The sequence below is a fragment of the Plecotus auritus genome (genome assembly GCF_963455305.1).
Source record: "Plecotus auritus genome assembly, chromosome: 6".
NCBI classification, from domain to species: Eukaryota; Metazoa; Chordata; class Mammalia; order Chiroptera; family Vespertilionidae; genus Plecotus; species Plecotus auritus.
In genome coordinates this window covers 131,148,985-131,166,838 of record NC_137773.1, presented here as the reverse complement: position 1 = coordinate 131,166,838, position 17,854 = coordinate 131,148,985, and the positions used below count along the sequence as shown (strand labels likewise).

The window sequence follows — 17,854 nt, the reverse complement described above, 5'->3', positions numbered from 1 at the left end:
TCACAAAAATGATAGCTAGCCCTTGACTATCAACCTACCATCTGAGGCTCTCTATGGGGCACCCACAGTGAGTTTATTCATTCAATTACTCTAGAGGCATTTATGGAGAGCCTGCAGTATGTCAGGCACTGTGCTTGGCCCTGGGTTACAGAGGTAAGCAGACAGGCAGGGCCCCAGCTGGAGTCACATTTCCAGCAGCTGTTGGAAGCCCCAAAATGATAGACACAATGCAAGCAAATGCATTCTCCGGGGCCCAGCCATGGTCATTTTTTTCTCCCAATAGGTCCCTTCTTAGAGAATCCACCTGAAGAACTAGTTCACCAACAGCAACATCCCGAGCTTCTGTTGTGTGCGAGGCTTGGGGTGGCAGCTCTCGTGTACTGTGCCGTGGGAGATGTACGGCAAACCCTGTGGGTGGGTTTGCTTGGACTTGCTCTGCCTTCAAGGCCTCTGCTGGGTGAGAACACACTGTCAGCCAGGGTGGCAACTTCTGGCTCCTCAGCCCCTGCTGAGAGGGGTCCTTCCTCCCAGGGCTGGAGACGGGCTTCTCACTGGGCTCAACTTTCTCGCTGCCTCTCTGCATGCTGCCCATCTTTTTGCTGGAATCATTTACTCCAATTTATGTCTCTGTTTCTAGGCCAAGCTTATGGTCTAACTCAGTGGTCGGCAAACTCATTAGTCAACAGAGCGGCAGACCGCAGTTTGCCGACCACTGGTCTAACTAAATCAAGGAGAGTGTCTTTCAACTTTCGGATGAAATGCGATTTTCTCAAGAAATGAAGGAAAATTCTTCATTTTCAAGGGCTAGTATTAAAAAAGAATTCCCTGTTAAAGGTGACAACTTAGTGTGGGAGCTCTTGGGAATTACACTTGGGCCAGGAACCTGAACTTGAGAGCCACCTCTTTTCTAGTTCTGGGACGTGGACAAGACACTAACCTCCCTGTGTTTCAGGTTTCCCACTTGTAAGTGAGGATAGTAGCAGTGCCTGCCTCGTCAGGTTATTCCGAGGATCCAGTGAGGATGAGGTTAGGACAGGGCCTGCGCACAGTAAGCCCTCTGCATACGGAGTTACCAGGAGACCTTGAATGAGTCACTTTCGTGTCTGGGTTTCCTTACCTCCTCTGTAAGAGACAAAAGGGTGGGAGTGACAGGACATGTCTCCCAGTTCCTTCTAGTCAGGCTCCCTGTACAGCTACTGTGAACCCTGCCTTTGACAGCTTGTGCAGCAATAGCTCAACTTGGGCAAGTTCATTGTCACAGCATTGCCTTTTTTCCTGAAAGAGTGCATGTTAAGCACATTCATGGTAGTGAACCCGGACAACCAATGGGTCCGGTCTGCCTGTCACTACTTGAGCCAATTAAGCAGAGACAGAGTTGAATCATATATGAGTGTTTATTCCAATACTGCCGGCAATATGGGAGAGCAGCAGGTCATCCACAAAAATCTGCTCTCCTGCCCTCCGTAAGCCAGCCGCTTATACTAGTATAGGGTAGGACGAGGATTACATGGGGAAGTAGGGATCACAGGAATTGGGAAGTAGGAGGCTGGGGTAGGACTCCATTGTTTGGGCAACAAGGTTGTCAATCTTTCCATGATAATAGGCAGTTCTTGAATGCACATTCCAAGGTTGACTCCCAGGGGCAAAGATGACTCCCAGCCAGGTTAGAATGTACTTTCTCTAATCGGAACCGAACAATCCAGGTTAACAGAGCATGATTAATATCTCTTATTTCTTAGAACTAAGAGCCATTCTCCAATATTCTGTTTCTGCCCCTAACAGGAGTTGAGGGTGGTCCTCAGCTCAGTTACTTGTAGGGTGGGGCAGAGGTGACATGTTTGTGAGTGAAGAGGTACTGTCAGGAGCCCTTTCCAGCATTTGTATAAGGACTGGGGCCTCGCCCGCTGTGTTGTACCTCCCTGCCCTGGGGCCTCCTCTTGAGGTCCTCACCCACTTGACAGGAGAAATATCTTTTCCCTCCATCTGCTGGCACTTCCCTCAGGTGTGGTGCAATTCTCTAACCTCTTTTTCAGTGAGAACATTCCTAGCATTTTGTTTTCTGCTAAAGGTTATGTTTCCTGCCTCTAGAAGGTCACTCTTTCAAGAACTTCAAAATTTCTTATCCTAACTCAGTTCATGGTAAATGTCACCAACTAGTGTTTACACTCTGAATTCATGGAGGCGAGTGGTTTAGACCAGCGGTCGCCAATCTTTCGGACCTCACGGACCACCAGTTGTCCACGGACCACTGGTTGGCGACTGCTGATTTAGAAGATCCCAGTTTACACACATCAATATTCCCTTCCACCCTCCCTTTGGGAGCAGGCAGCTTTTGCAAAATATTGTCTTTATTTTTTTAAAAAACAGGTTTGCAAAAGAATATTTAGGGAAAGCTAAGTAAGCAGGAGGACCTAGATTCTTGTTGTTTATAGTCATATTTAACACATTTTGAGCACTTATTTTGTGATAGGTACTGTTCTAAGTGATGTGTAGTCATTGTTTCATTTGATCCCCATGAATACCTTCCTATCCAAGGAGAATGGATTTTTCTGGTGCTCCATTTTACAGATAAAGAAACTGAGGCTTAGTGGGGTTAAAGGACTTTGACCAAGGTCACACAAGTGGGGGATGCTAGAGCCAGGATTAAAACAGCTCTGTCTTTGCTCACTTACCCCATGGCCTGGGGGTAAGCACTGTGCGTAGTTGGTGGGAGAAGAACCCTGAAAGTAGAGTCAAATCCCGGGCCTGGTTTGTGGCTCCACCACCTTGCAGCTGTGACCTTGGACAAGTAATTTGCATTCTTCAAATCTGTCTTTGAAAAGATTTCCTGGTCTTTATTAGGTAGATAATGTAGAGGACAAGGCTTTAAAAGCGGTAAAATCTATCAAGTATAAGCTATGGATGTCCTGCAAGAGAATTCTAGCTCTTCTTGCTTGCACAGTCTATAATTTTAAGCAATAATTTTGAAGAGAGAGAGCTGACAGTTTGTAGAAACCCAGTCTGTAAGAATGACTGGAGAGAGGAAGTTTCCTGTCTGGACAGGAGCTGGAGGAGGGAGAACAGAGCCTATGGGCCCCCAGTGACTGAGGACTTGAGTAATAGGACGGAGGGTTAAGAATAAATGAGGCACACAAAAAGAGATGAAGTTATTGAGAATGTTGGAGTTTCCAGAATTTGCGTAGCCAGATCGAAGTCTGAAACCCACTTTAGGTTCAAAATCAGTGTCTCAAGCCATTGGAATGTTTATTAAAACCTACCCAGCCCAGAGCAGTCACCATCTTGGGGATGAACAGGCCTGCCCTGCAGTGCTGCTCTCCTGCCCTCCCCAGCGCCTTCCATGCCCAAGTATGGGGCTGCTCCCCAAAGCCCTCTGCTGGTGGGGATGGGCGTGGGGCTGGAGCTGGGGCTGGGCAGTGTCCCCAGCACCCTCCCTGCTGCACCATGTGACCTGCCTCACAGGGGCCTCACTTCCTCTGGGCAGCAGGCAGGTTGGTTCAGTGGGGACTCTGGAATTCACTGTCAGGGAAAGTGTTCTCTCTTACATTTCACTTGCAATCTAGACAGGAAGACGCTGGCCTTGGTTTGTGTGTTCTTTTATAGTGGTTTTATAACCTTAAGTAAGCTAATGCCACACACTGCCCAGTTCAGCCTCCCGCCCCAGCAGCCTTCAGGGGAGGGGCCACCAGCTCCTGCCCAGGCACTCCACCTGCCCTGCCCTGCACCCTTGCTCTTCCCAACTCTGAAAAGATGTCTCCATCTTATTAATTAATTAATTAATTAGTTTATCCTCACCCAAAGATATTTTTTCCATTGATTCTAGAGAGAGTGGGAAGGAGAGGGAGAGACAGAGAGAAACACCGATGTGAGAGAGACACATCCATTGGTTGCCTCCCTCACACCCCCGACCAGAGCCCGGAGCCTGCAACCTAGGTACATGCCCTTGACCAGAATTGAACCGGCACCCTTCAGTCTGCAGGCCAATGCTCTATCCACTGAGCCAAACTGGCTAGGGCTTCTTTTTTTTTTTTTTTTTTTTTAAATATATTTTATTGATATTCTACAGAGAGGAAGGGAGAGGGATAGAGAGTTAGAAACATCGATGAGAGAGAAACATCGATCAGCTGCCTCCTGCACACCTCCCACTGGGGATGTGCCTGCAACCAAGGTACATGCCCTTGACCGGAATCGAACCCGGGACCCTTCAGTCCGCAGGCCGACGCTCTATCCACTGAGCCAAACCGGTTTCGGCGGGCTTCTTTTTTAAAAAATTAAAAATATATATATTCTTATGATTTCAGAGAGGATGGGCAAGAGAGAGAGAGAGATAGAAACATAAATGATGACAGAAAATCATTGATCGGCTGCCTCCTGAATGTCCCCTACTGAGGATTGAGCCAGCAACCCGGGCATGTGCCCTGATTGGGAATTGATCCGGTGTCCTGGTACATAGGTTGATATTCAACCACTGAGCAACACCAGCCGACCATGTCTCCATTTTAAATTATAGAACATTTGCTTAGAAAAAGTGATGAGTTCTAGTTTTTCTCCCCTCTTATTTAGTAAGAGAAAGAAGGATACTCCTAGTACTCATTCCACTTTTCAGGGAAGGAAACACCTTCATGGTCTTCTGAAGTGAGCGTTGTGCTTGTCAATAAGTAAAAATAGCAACTAACTGGCTCCAAAAAAGAAAAAGACCACGAGGAAGAAAGCGACTCATTGGTTACCGTAGTGTATTTGCCATGTTCTAAAAGGGTCACAATTGTGTACAAACCAGTGCATTTCGTGCTTAACTTACGTGTCTCCTAGTTTGGCAGTGAGAATAACCAGCATGTGATTCAGACTAATATTTTGCTATCTCTTACTATTTGATTAAATGACACTAAAATCTGAATAATGACTGTGTCCTCTCTCTCTCTCTCTCTCTCTCTCTCTCTTTCTCTCTCTCTCTTTGCTGTTTTCAGTAGAGCATGCGCCCTTTTGAACGTGAGTTTTCGGTAAAGTAAACTATACTGATTCCTCTCACTTTAAAGATGCTGTTTCTGAATGTGAAATGGGACCCAGTACATCTAGTCTCTGAAGTGATGAACAAATGGGGAAGGAGACTTGAGCCATTTCCTTAACTGAACATTAAATGAAATACAGCATCTTTAAAATGCACCCAAGTGACTTCATCTACCTTCATTTCATTTCCATCATGACCTTCAAAATCTTCATTTTCACTCTGATTTTAGTTTTAAAATACAGCTCTAAAACCTACAAATCACCTGTGTGGTATTTTGGTATATTTTAATTTTGGAAACTAGGCTCTCAGAGTCCTGTCCCTGTAAAAATGTTGGTTCCTTGTTACTCTGATGAAGGGGAAAGGGTGCTGGCAGTTGAGTTCTTGGTTATGGAGAGACATCTTATTGGCTTTGTGACTGATGACAGGGAAAAAACAGTTCTTTTTCACATATTCTTAATAATTCTTGAGTTGGGACTTGAGTGCAGCCTCCTCCTCTGTCTGAGACAAAAGGTGAAGGCAGATCCCAAGAGCTGGGGCTGCCTGCTTCCTGGGGTCATTGCTCTCCATTCCCTCCAGGATAGTTGGCAGGTCTGGTGGCCGTGTGTCCTCCCCATCTCTGTGTGTGGACCACAAAGGAACACGGACTTACAGACACCTGTAGATTGCTAAATTGGCCCAAGGAAAGGGGACCCACAAGGCTGGCAAGGATGTTCTAACCTACGCTCTTGTTGCAGCAGTCAGTGGCCTGTTCTAGGGCCTCAGTTGGATTGCCAAGTACCCATTTGGTTTGGTGGAGAGGATTCCGGGGAGGGTAGAGTAGTTGACTCTTGAGGTTTTTGTCTAAGACAAAGTGAGACAGAGTTTGGGACTGACTGGGTTATAATTGTAGAAAGCTGTCTGGAGCATCCCTCATCCTGGGTTGTTGCAGAACATTATTTCTCAAAGCTGTGTGAATTAGTTAGCAATCTAACAGGGAAGCTGTCCGGTTTTGTCTATGGCCTGGGGATAAGGGCTGTGGAAGCCTTTTGTTGGGAGGAGCTCATTCACATTTGAGGAATGGGGGCGCTCAGGAAGTAGGTGTTATTCTCACGTTTGTCATAGGCCAAAGAGCCAACTCTGAATTTGGCCCTTGTTACCATTCCCCCCTCCCTCCTTTGTTACCAATGTGTTGTAGCTGAAGCCCCAGTGAACCTTTAAAGGAAGCTTGTGGACTATAGAAAAGGCAAAAAAAAAAAAGCTGATGGGCCTAGAGTCAGACTGTGAGTCCCAAAGTCTGTGTCCTTGCCTCCTCCACTGTTGACCTTCTGACGCCTGGTCCTCCTCTCCCCTCCCCGAGTGCTCTGAGCTGGCGAGTTGGGTTCCCTTGTCCTGATCATACACATCAGTATCTGCCCTAGGTGTCGCAGGCCCAGCGAGGAAAAGTGGACGTCATGGGGCATCAGGCCCTTTGCGATTGGTCCGGCCCTCTGTGGGCAGACATCAGGGTGACCTTGGGACCTTGCTCTATGCCCGGGATGAGCAGCCTCTCCTTTACAGCCCTCAGCTTCCCATTTGCATTACAGACACAGGTTGCCCTGTGGCACTTTGGACAGTGTATTTATTTATACCACCTACATATTCCAAGAAATTCACTGAAAGTGGTAACAATCTCAGCCTTTACTTGGAAATGAAGATTCATTTACGAACACCACCCCCAACTCCCAAACCCTGTGGTAGTGAATTTGCATTTTGAATTTTGAGCTCCTGGTAATGAGGTCAAAGTCAATCAAGGACTGGTTCCTTGTGAAGACCAAGCAGTTTTGTCTAGGCGGCAGCCCATGCCCACGTCCAGCCACTGCAGCCCATTTCTAGCCTCCCAGGATCCTGGGCCGGAGGGGTATCCTCTCTGGATGGCCAGTTCCATGTCGTGAGGACACTAGTGCTGTTGCAGTGCAGAGCCTGTCTCATCTGTGACCCACAGGGACTCTTCTGCCAGGTTCAACGCACAAAGCTGGAAGGCAGAAGCGCCAGTGCTCACCCATACATGTTGGGCCCTGGATGTCAAGTCCAGATTCTGCTGCCCTTTTCTGGTCATTGCATGGAAGCGGGGTGGGTGGGGCATTGGTGCTGCTGAGTCCTCCAGGCTCTGTGCTGCAGTTCAGTTCCAAGAGCTTTCAGAGGCGCAGTCTCCCTTCCTCCTGGTTTTTCACTGGTCACTATCTGAAACGCCCTTCAGAGGAATGCTTATATCACATACCCCAACACTTATTTTAGGTTTAAAGTCCTTTTTATCTTTGTAACCCTGTAACATAAAGCCAGGGACATTTTCCACACTCCACCTGACATAATCGAATTTCATTCATTAGTTGTTATTGTATAGAACCAATAGAAACCACATTTTGTTCATTTGTCTGTTTAATGTTTATTTGTATTGCTATATCATCATTTGAGAATTCCAAGACTGCAGAGCATGAGTGTGTGTATCTGTGTGATTCTTTTAATTTCAGCTGCCTTAGGTTTGGGTAAAGATATAAAGAAAGGTAAGTGGTTTTCTGTGAAATACAAGATTTTAACCATTGCCTGTCATGTACTTACCTAAGTGTTTTATTGGCAATCCTGAACCATTCATCCATATAAGTGCACGGGGTGATTGGTATGTTTACCTGTTAACCCCACAGCCCGGTAGCAGTTTAGGGGGGAACCACCTGGCAGAATTGTGTAGCCCTTGGACGGAGTAGAGGGTAAGGCTGGAAACAGGTGGGTGGAGTCACTGAGAGCTGTACAGTTCCCAGGAAATGGGGCAATAAACTCTGTGGCACAGGCAGGTCCCTTGAGGCAGGGCTTTTTCTGTACTCAGTCTTTATTTTGTCCTGGGAGAGCAGTTCTTTGGTCAGTCAGAACTGTAACATTCAAGTGCCAAATGTTTGTGTGCCTGGAAGCTAAGGGAAGTTTGAAACACCTGTGCAGCTCCCTTCTCCTTGCCCACCAGAGCAGAGCTCGACATTCCAGTCTCTCCTGATGCTTTAGCGAAGATGTAGGGTTAGTGCAGTTGTGTCTGTTCCTGGGTTGGGCCACAGTGGAAAGAAGGGAGCTTGAGGAAGACTCCTCCTCGAGAATCCCATTGCTGGGAAGAGAGAGCTCTTTGCCCTCTACTTTGCATTGCAACGGTTATTAGCTTTTTATATTTCTTTAACGCATCCTAATAGGAAATAATTATTCGAGATAGATACCCCTGGGGAACCCAAAACCCTGCAGGCACTGGTGTCTTGCCAAGAATACTGAGTGGTTTGTCATTTTATATTAAATCACATCCTTCAAATATTGTGTGTGTTGAAGCACATCTAAAGAACTGTTCACCCATTATTAATTGACTAGAGGCCTAGTGCACGAATTCATGCACGGGTGGGATCCAGCTGGCCCACCCCGATGGGCGCCCATCAGGCTGGGCTGGTGGGGGGCAGGGGCCACGGGCGGTGGGCCAGCTGGCCCCTCCCCTGATCCATGGGGGGGGCAGTCAGGGGCAGGACTAGCCAGGGGGAGCAGCTGCGGGCAGTGGGCTGGCCCACCCCGCCCCCAATTGGGGCCGGGAGGGGAGCCAATCAGGGGCCAGGACAGCTGAGGTGGGGGGGCCTATCAGAGCCCCGATCAGGCTGGTTGGCTGCTGCAGTGTGCATCATAGCCACAGGTTGTTCTGGTCGTTCTGGTTGTTCCGCTGTTCTGGTCACTGAGCTTTTATATAGATATTCAGGTAGCCCAGTTCTGCATACAGATTCTATCTTCTTTTTTAAATCCTCACCTGAGCATATGTTTATTTATTTTATTTTATATTTTTATTGATTTCAGAGAGGAAGGGCGAGGGAGAGAGAGATAGAAACATTAATGATGAGAGAGAACTATCAATCAGCTCCCTCCTGCACACCCCCTGCTGGGGACTGAGCCCACAACCTGGGCATGTGCCCTTGCCTGGAATCAAACACAGGACCTTCAGTCCACAGGCTAACACTCTATCCACTGAGCCAAACCAGCTAGGGCCAGATGTCTATCTTTGCTAGCTCAGGAGTCAGTGGGCCTGGCTAATGTAGCTGATGGAACTTTTCTTTGGGGATCATTACTAAAATTTGGAAATGGAGTTAGAGTCTCATCTATCCTGAGAGAATGTCACTATATATAGTTTCATGTAATCTGTGATAGTCTTTTTCTCACATGACTGTTATTTGGGAGAAATGGCAACCTTTGATTGAAATTCCCCTTTGATGCTTCTAGCTTTCTTGTTCAGTATTTTAAAAATCATGCAGTACTGGGCATCTTGCCCCTCTGAGGGAAAACACTTACAGTCTCACTCAAGTCTGTTCTGCCCAGGACTGAGTGGTAGCATGCATGCAGGGGGTTTGGAGGTGATGCTGACTGTCCTTTTTTTTTTTTTTCTACAGGGATTTCCACATTACCTCCACCTCCTCCACCTCCGCCTCCACCACCAGCAGCTCCTTTGCCTCCTTCGAGCACAGAGGTAGCCACACAGCCGCAGCCCCAGGCTGTGAATGGCATGAGCCGAGGGGCCTTACTCAGCTCCATCCAGAATTTCCAAAAAGGAACTCTGAGGAAAGCCGAAACCTGTGATCATAGTGCTCCTAAGATCGGCTAAAGTTTCGTGTTTACACTTGGAGGGGAAAGTTGTTTTTTTTTTCTACACACCTCCAACCACTAAAATACCCTCTTCCTGGATGAAGAACTGCTGAGCCAGTACAGCCACATTCTGTTTTGCAGATGCTCATGTAAGGGGCTTTTCAAGAGGAAATATTCAAGTAGATGATGAAATCAGGCTGGCATTGCTGCCTTAAGAGATTTTGCTCCTTTATTACTATTTTAAAGGAGTTGTTCATCCTCTAATGGGCATCTTTTGGGAGCACAGCATATCAGAATCAATATTTCTACCAACAGAAACAGACAAAAACAATGACAATATTCAGTCGCAGCAGTGAATGGCCTTTGTGTTGCAATCCTTCCTGTCGTCAGGCAGCTCCTAGAAACGTTCCTACATTTATTTCTCTAAAGCATTTTCTGGTTATTTCTTAGATCGTAACTCCAATACCTGCTACCTTAATTTCATCTTAGACATTAACACAGTAGCCCAAAGCAACTGAGTCAGAGAAGCAACTGATATCTTAATTTTCCCCTCAAATAGGATGGGGAAGATGTGTATTATTCTCTAATGGGAATACCATTGTGGATATAGAACTTGGGGCTGCTAAAGCAACTACTCTAGACTCATAGTTCCTTATAGTTAGAACGTACTGAACAGACAAAACTGTTACCATCAGGAAATGCTCTTGCCTGTTAGAGGATCTTACTCCTGAGCAATTAAGTTTGTGTTTTGTGGGGAATTATTGTTACAACATAAGCGAATTTGGAATTTATAGAATTCTGACTTTGGAAAGGTTTATTCAAATACATCATCTTTAAATGTTACTCATTTATTAGACCCTTTATCCTATAATTTGCTTAATCCTTAAATAAATGGCACTTTAAAGGATTATAAGTAATCCATTTAAAACTTAAAGTACACACATCAGTGTTGGTTACTATGCAGAGAGAATGTCATTGTCTATAGTTTCATGTAATCTGTGATAAATATGTTCAGCTGTATTTTTTATTAAAATAAACCATGTCAAGAAAATGGGTTTATTTCTTTTGTGTCATATTTTCCCTTTTTTAAAAAATATATTTTTTTAATTGATTTTAGGGAGAGGGAGAGGGAGAGATAAAAACATCATTGATTGGCTGCCTCCTGCACGCCTCCAACTGAGGATCAAGCCCACAACCCAAGCACGTGCCCTGACTAGAATCAAACCTGGGACCTTTTAGTCCGCAGGCCAAACCAGCTAGGGCATATTTTCCCTATTAGTAAGAGCTAGCAATCCTGTCTTGCTGTTTAAGTTAGGCACCATTTGTATGCTTTTATAACTAATTTAAACCTGTCTTTTCCATTTAACTTCTGAAGAAGGCAATATATAGCAGGTCCGTTTTTTGCCGTGGGTTTGATTTCCAGTCAAGGGTGTGTACCGAGGTGGCAGGTTCCCCACCCTGTTAAGGGCAGGTGTGGGAAGCAATCAATTGATGTGGCTCTCACATCGATGTTTCTGTCTCTCCCAACCCCACTTCCGTCTATCACTCTGTCCAAAATCAATAGAAAAAATATCCTCAGGTCAGGATTAACCCCCAAAAAATGTTTTTAAGGGAACCCTATTAGAATAGGCATGAATGAGTGATGTGGGCTAGGAGATTAATGATCTTAGATGACACATTTCTTAATAGAATTTTAAAACTTTCACCCCACATTTATTTTTAAGAATATAAAAATACAATTAGTCATAGTTAGGAATTCCTTTATTCCTTATCAAAACAATCTTTAACAGTAAATGTAGATCATATGCTTTTTTTCTTTACATACAAATTGTCTTTTTATATATATATGTATATATATATATATATCTTTCATCAGGACTCTGCCATTCATACTTTGTCCTCCCAGTGAGAGGGTAAAATTTTACATTAGTCTTATCTGAAGAAATAGCAATTGTAACAGACAAAAAACAGGCATGGAGTCTAGGGCAGTAAGAATGGAGTTTTCCACTTACAAGCACATTCTTCCCAGTACAAAAACATTAATGACTTGTAAGATCTTACCCTTCAATCAGGTAGTGTCAGCAAGTATTTTAAATAAATGCCAATGACTTGATATTAAAGTCCAAACTAGATGTTCAATGTTTTCTTTATTGCAAATATGATGTCTTTAACCTGAGGTACAGAGTTGTCTTCTAGAATCTTTGCATAAGGCATAGGGACATCAGCACCGGTGACACGAACTGCAGGAGCATCCAGGAAATTGAATGCAGGGCCTAGGAGAGGAGGAGGAGTAACAGAGAGCCAAGAAAAGCCAGCTAAACACCAACACTTTGGCACAAAAGGTGTGGCCACCGCCACCGAAAGACAAGAATCTAAAGGAATGCTAATTCTGGGGATTGTTTCTGGTTTTGCTTTTTAAAACTTTTACCCAAAGAAAAAATGCCACGTTGACAAATTGGAGGTTCAAGTCATTTGGCCTCTCCTAGCTTTTAATCTCTATGCAGTATCCAGGTACACAGTGTTTAAATTATGACTATTAAAACTAGTTTTTCTGAAATACCTTCCATGATCCTGGCACAAATTTCAGCTCCTACTCCAAACTGTGGCCAGCCTCCTTCCACAGTTATGAGGTGATTGGTCTTCATGACACTGGCTTCTATTGTTTCAATGTCCATTGGTCTGATGGTTCGTAGATTTATCACCTAAACAGATAAAGTAAGAGATAAGCTTTAGAGAGCCACTGTGTCAAAATATAGTCTTATCCCCATAATACTACTTTAGGTTTCCTATTCATCTTTGGGTCTAGGAAAATCTAATCTGCCTATTCATAAACAAGATGTAAGAGGGAAAATTTAATTAAAACAAAAATCTTTATCTCTGCTACAGCAGCTGTTGTTAACTTACAGAATTCACTTATCCTCCCTTGGCTTTAACTTCCTTCTCATCAAAGTAATAACTGCCCGCCTGTGTGGCTCAGTTGGCCAATTGGAACCATGAGGTCAAGGTCACAGTTCGATTCCTGGTCAGGGCACATGCCCGGGTTGTGGGCTTGATCCCCAGGAGGGGGTGTGCAGGAGGCAGCCAAGGGATGTTTCTCTCTCCCTGTCCCTTAAATTAAGTGTAATTCTCACAACCACCCTGATGACAGACTATCCCCACTCTCTGTTCTCTGAAGCCAGCTCTCCCTCAGCTGTTTTCTTTCTTTCTATAAAGTTTTTTTTTTTTTTTTTTTTTTTTTGATTTTTACAAAGAGAAGAAGGGAAAGAAGGGAGAAGGAAGGAGGGAGGGAGGGAAACATTGATGTGACAGAGACACATTGACTGATTGCCTCCCACATGCACCCTGTCTGGGCCAAGGAATGACCCTGCAACCCAGGTAAATGACCAAGAACTGAACCCATGACCCTTTGGTGCTCAGTTGATGCTCTACCAGTGAGCCGCACTGGCCAGGCATGCCCTGACCTTTAGGTGCATGGGAAACACCCAACCAACGGAGCCACACCAGCCAGGGCTCTCAGCTGTTCTAAGCTCCTGTCACTCCAATCTTTTGAGATTTAGAGTACATAACTTGCCCAAGTATAACAAGTGCTAGGTGCCGGTTATAAAAGGGTTAGACTCATTGACTTCTATGTTTCCCCTCGTCACAACCTCCAGTTCCAAGGATGGATCTTAACTTCAAAAAGCAGGACTATTCTAAAAGATCCAGAACCTAGGTGGTAAAAAAAACTTTGTATATGAAAAGCAGGTTCCCAGAGTTAAGCAGAGACAGAACTGAGTGACAAAGCAAGATTTTACACATCTAGTTAACCTGTTACGGAACTCAAACTCCTATTTCTGGGTCTTAAATTTAAAGGGAATCTTTCTAATTCTTTAAGAACAAGTGAATGTCCACTCACCTCACATTCAATTCCCTCTTTAGATAGCACCGTTGCAGCTTCTAAGCAGTGTCCCACAGGCCTTGAATGGGCAACCACAGTTATATGTGACCCTGAAACAAAGTGGTCACAGATGAGAAGTCAGGTTGAAACTAAGTTCATTTATAAAATCTTTAACTCAGCTTCATTCTAGTAATATGAGGCATGTGGCAACCTTCCTAGAAATGAAATACAAATCTACTGGATTAAGATTTAGAAAAACAAGTGTATGAGCAATTGGGGCAGGACACATTCTTATCTTGAACTCATCTTATACTTCCCTAGTCAAAGTAAAGGGCAACACAATCTAGAGTGAATTTGAGTAACACAAACAGAGGGGCTAGATTACAAATAATGTTTAAATGTATACTAAATTTTCTTACCTTGCCGTTCTATTTTGGCTTTTCCAATAGGAATCAGAAAATCTTTTGACTGAGCTTCTGGGGGAAATTCAAAAGCAACTCCATACATCAATTCATTTTCTAGCATCACCACTGCAAAATACAAATATTTAAACAAAATTAACTATGTGACTAAATAGGTACACACACTTCCTTTTCTGAGTGTGTTTATTAAAGCTGGGGACAGTGAAACAAGGGCTGAGAACAGAAGCAAGAGGCTGCTTTGGGTGGGGCTGCTTTGGCTCATGGGAAAGTCAGAGAAAAGGGGGCCTTGGAGACAGGTTCAGGTGGTTAGCTGGGGACACACTGCTGCTGCCCATTGTTCCTCTGGGTGCAAGTCTTGTGGGACCCATAGAGCTCAGGAGATGCGCGCCTAAGCGGGAGAAAGGTAGCATGCCCCCAAGAGGGAGAGCACCGCTACCATTCATGCTGTGAAGCTTCACTGTGCTCATTAGGAAGCCTGTGTCTACCGTGTCCCATTCCCCTGAGGATGGTTTAGGTATTGACTTTCGTAGTCTGCTCAATCCTAATTCTATCTATGAGGTTAAACCAGTGTTGTAAGTACAGAGTAAATGTCTCCTTTACCTAACTGGCCCCCATGTAGTCAGAAATAAGAAAAAACATTTTTTACTTTCTTCACTATATCTGTAAATCATTAACATTTTATGTATGTCTAAGACTAACAAGAAGCTTTTATTGGTGCCTCCCATGCAAAGATTTCATTTTAGTTCTTTAATGTTCAAAAGAGACCCAAGGTTGCTCTGCTGACCTGGATTGTTATCCCGGATGGCTGATTTAATAAGTCCTTTAGCATCCTCTGCATTCCAGGGGCTGACCACCTTCAAGCCCGGGCAGTGTCCATACCAGGCAGCAAAGCACTGTGAGTGTTGGGCAGCTACGCCTGCTGAGGCTCCATTGGGCCCCCTGAAGACAATGGGCACACACTGAAGGCCCCCCGACATGTAGTAGGTCTTGGCAGCTGAGTTTATAACCTGGTCAATGGCTTGCATAGAGAAATTGAAGGTCATAAATTCACAAATGGGCCGCAACCCAGCCTGTCAAATCAAAAACATAGATGTTAAAAAGTCTTAAAACAGCAATGAAGAGGGGCAAGCAACCACTCTGCTCCCCCAACATTCAAATAGTTTTCAAAAGGTCATGTCAAAAATCACTTTGGATGAGATTCATAAAGATTCATACCATAGCTGCACCTACGGCAATTCCAGCAAAGCCCATCTACAAAATAAAACACAAACATGTGAAAACCCATAAAAATGATAACAGTGTACACTTTAACAGTCAGCTTCCTGATGGCAGGCTTACCTCAGATATGGGTGTGTCTATAATCCTCTTATCGCCATATTTCTTCCATAGGCCTCGACTAACCTAAAATTAAGCATTGACCCCATGACTTTATAAAGTGTACCTGGAAACTGATAATCACCTCCATTTTTTTAAAAAAATATATTTTTATTGATTTCAGAGAGGAAGGGAGAGGGAGGGGGATAGAAACATCATTGATGAGAGAGAATCATGGATCGGCTGTATCCTGCACGCCCCCTAGTGGGGATTGAGCCCGCGACCCAGGCATGTGCCCTTTACCAGAATTGAATTTGGGACCCTTCAGTCCACAGGCTGACACTCTATCCACTGAGCCAAACTGGCCAGGGCAATCACCTCCATTTTTGGTCACATATCTTGGTTACCTTGTAAGCCCCATCATACTGGGCAACTTCTTCCCCAAGCAGAAAGACCTTCTCATCTCTTTCCAGCTCCTCGTCCATACCTTGATTTATAGCATCACGAACTGTCACCTGTCACAGGTATGGGAAAAGTCGATAAGCTACAGGATTTTTTAGGGTACTATTGAGGTTCTCCCCCTTTATAATACCTAGGCTGCCCACAGTATATAATATAAAATGATTTCTAGATCAGGCTTCTCTTTAAAAGGTCAATTCTAAAAGCAATATTTCCATCACATGTAACTAGTCTTTGATTGGGTGTGTTAATGAGAAGTTTACTGAACACTTCTGCTTGATAGGCACAGGGCTTAAGAGATCTGCCTGCTGGCCGGGCCAGTTCATAGGCGAAACTTCGTAAGCAGAACGTATCCTGGGTTGTTTTACTCCACACTTAAGATAACTGTTAAGGAAGCCCAAATAATTCTACATATTGAGCACTTGCTAGGTGCCAGGCACTGCCAAACACTTTGCCTTCCGGATCTAGGAGTTATTTTACTATATAGGTTGGTTGGTAAAATCCTCTAGTAAAAAAAGAGGGGTGTCCTCAAAAAGTCGAACATAGAGTTGACATATGATCCAACAATTCCCCTTCTCCATATATCCCCAAAAGAACTGAAAGCAGAGACTCAGCTTCTTGCACAATGTTCATAGCAGCATTATTTATAAACCCAAAAGGTGGAAACAACCCAAATGTCCATCAACAGATGATTAAACAAAATGTGGTGTATACGTACAATGGAATAGCATTCCGCCTTTAAAACGAATGAAATTGTGACACATGCTACAACATTATGCGAAGTGAAATAAGCCAGATATAACAGGACAACTATTGCATGACTCCACGTCCAGGGCGTACTTAGAGTAGAGACGGAAGGTGCAGTAGAGGTTAGCGGGGGCTGAGGGGAGAAGGGGCGTTGGTGTTTAGCTAACGGTGGTGATGGCTGCCAAACACGGTGAAGGGTCTTCCTGCCGCTGAATACGCACTTTAAAACACTTAGTTTTGTTCCGTATATTTTACCACAATAAAAATAAAGGCGGAGGGGTGCTCAGGGGAAAAGCGTCAAGTCTAGTGCCCTCGGATGGATCGCCCATCGAGGGGAAGCATGCCGGACTCGGCGCTGGGCCTAGGCGCTGGGCCGCAGCAGACGCGGCGTGAGTCCCCGGCAGAACGCGGCTCCCAGGCCGCCGCCGCCGCCTCTGCCCTCAGCGCCCACCCACCACCGCGCAGGCGCGACCCCGGCCTCCACCTGGGAGGAGGGCCCCTGTGGTGTCCCGGCGTTACCTGCAGCGCCGCCGGCGCCGTCCGGTGGAAGCGCCTCCTCAGCAGCCCCGAGACCTGGCGGGGAGAGAAAAAGGACGCTCAGAGGGGTAGACAGGGACCGCGCGAGGTGATCGGGCCCGCCGCTGCCGCCTACCTGCTCCAGGGGTCTCCGCACCAGCGCAGACACTACCGCCATCTTAACCGTGTCCTCTAGCCGCCGCCGAATGACAGACAACACAGCGGGGCTGCGACGTTGTATAGGGTCCCGCCTCCCGCTGGCGCGGACCAATGGCAGAGCGCGGCGCCGGCGTGCCCCGCCCCTTCCTCGCGGGGTGGTCCTGCGGCTCTTCCTGGGGTCGACTCCGATCCATATTATTTCTGAGAGCCGGCGGCAGCTGGTATGCAGGCTGCGGGCCGCGGGCCGAGGGCCGAGGGCACGTTCCTGGGTGGTGTGGCTTGAAGTGGGGGGACCAGAAGTCAGCCTCAGGGCTTAACTCGAGGCTGGAGGGACCTTACGACCCAGGCCATCTTCTGCGGGCACTGAAATCCTTTGGGCACAAGTAGCGCTTGCACACTAGTGGCAGGCAACTTCCACCTTATGCGCGAGTGCAGTCGGCCTGCGCAGTGTGTTGGTTCGTTAGAATGCGATCAAGAGCTTTCATTGACACATTAAACGCCTACTGTGCGCTGTGGTTAGCTTTAGAGCTCATTGAATGCTCACAGGAACCCTTATTGTCTCCCTTTCACAGATGGTAAACTGAAGCGGAGATTGGCTACGTGAGCCAGGATTTGTTTTGTATTGTTCAAATGATCAGAAAAAGTTTATTTAGAAAGTTACAGAGGTAGTAGAAGTGAGCCGGCTGGGCTGCGTAGGATGAGCGGGATTTGGATTTGGGACTGACTCGGACGAGTGGGCTTTTTTCACTGCTTCCT

General features: G+C 45.7%; 2 protein-coding genes across 16 annotated transcripts in view; one reads left to right on the top strand and one right to left on the bottom strand.

The window, feature by feature from the left end:
- The window catches only part of PXK (PX domain containing serine/threonine kinase like), a 79,536-nt gene extending 68,879 nt beyond the window's left edge, over positions 1-10,657 (top strand). For 2 of the 15 annotated variants that reach the window (XM_080674215.1, XM_080674223.1), the window contains exons 18-19: positions 4,965-4,983; positions 9,412-10,657. In XM_080674215.1, the coding sequence (XP_080530341.1) occupies positions 4,965-4,981 (17 nt within the window). In that variant the 3' untranslated portion in view covers positions 4,982-4,983; positions 9,412-10,657. Of the gene's footprint in view, positions 1-4,961; positions 4,995-7,488; positions 7,522-9,411 lie in introns of those variants that run through there. The other 13 variants (XM_080674212.1, XM_080674219.1, XM_080674218.1 and 10 more) reach the window with 11 other exon arrangements.
- A 690-nt stretch (positions 10,658-11,347) lies between these two features.
- On the bottom strand, positions 11,348-17,170 carry PDHB (pyruvate dehydrogenase E1 subunit beta). Its single transcript, XM_080674304.1, has 10 exons — positions 17,076-17,170; positions 16,943-16,996; positions 15,625-15,732; positions 15,242-15,304; positions 15,119-15,154; positions 14,688-14,973; positions 13,901-14,011; positions 13,500-13,591; positions 12,165-12,306; positions 11,348-11,877 (listed from the first exon to the last, which is right to left on the bottom strand). The coding sequence occupies exons 1-10, from the start codon at positions 17,115-17,117 to the stop codon at positions 11,732-11,734; spliced, it is 1,080 nt and encodes a 359-aa protein (XP_080530430.1). The 5' UTR covers positions 17,118-17,170; the 3' UTR covers positions 11,348-11,731.
- Between the last annotated feature and the right edge of the window lie 684 nt (positions 17,171-17,854).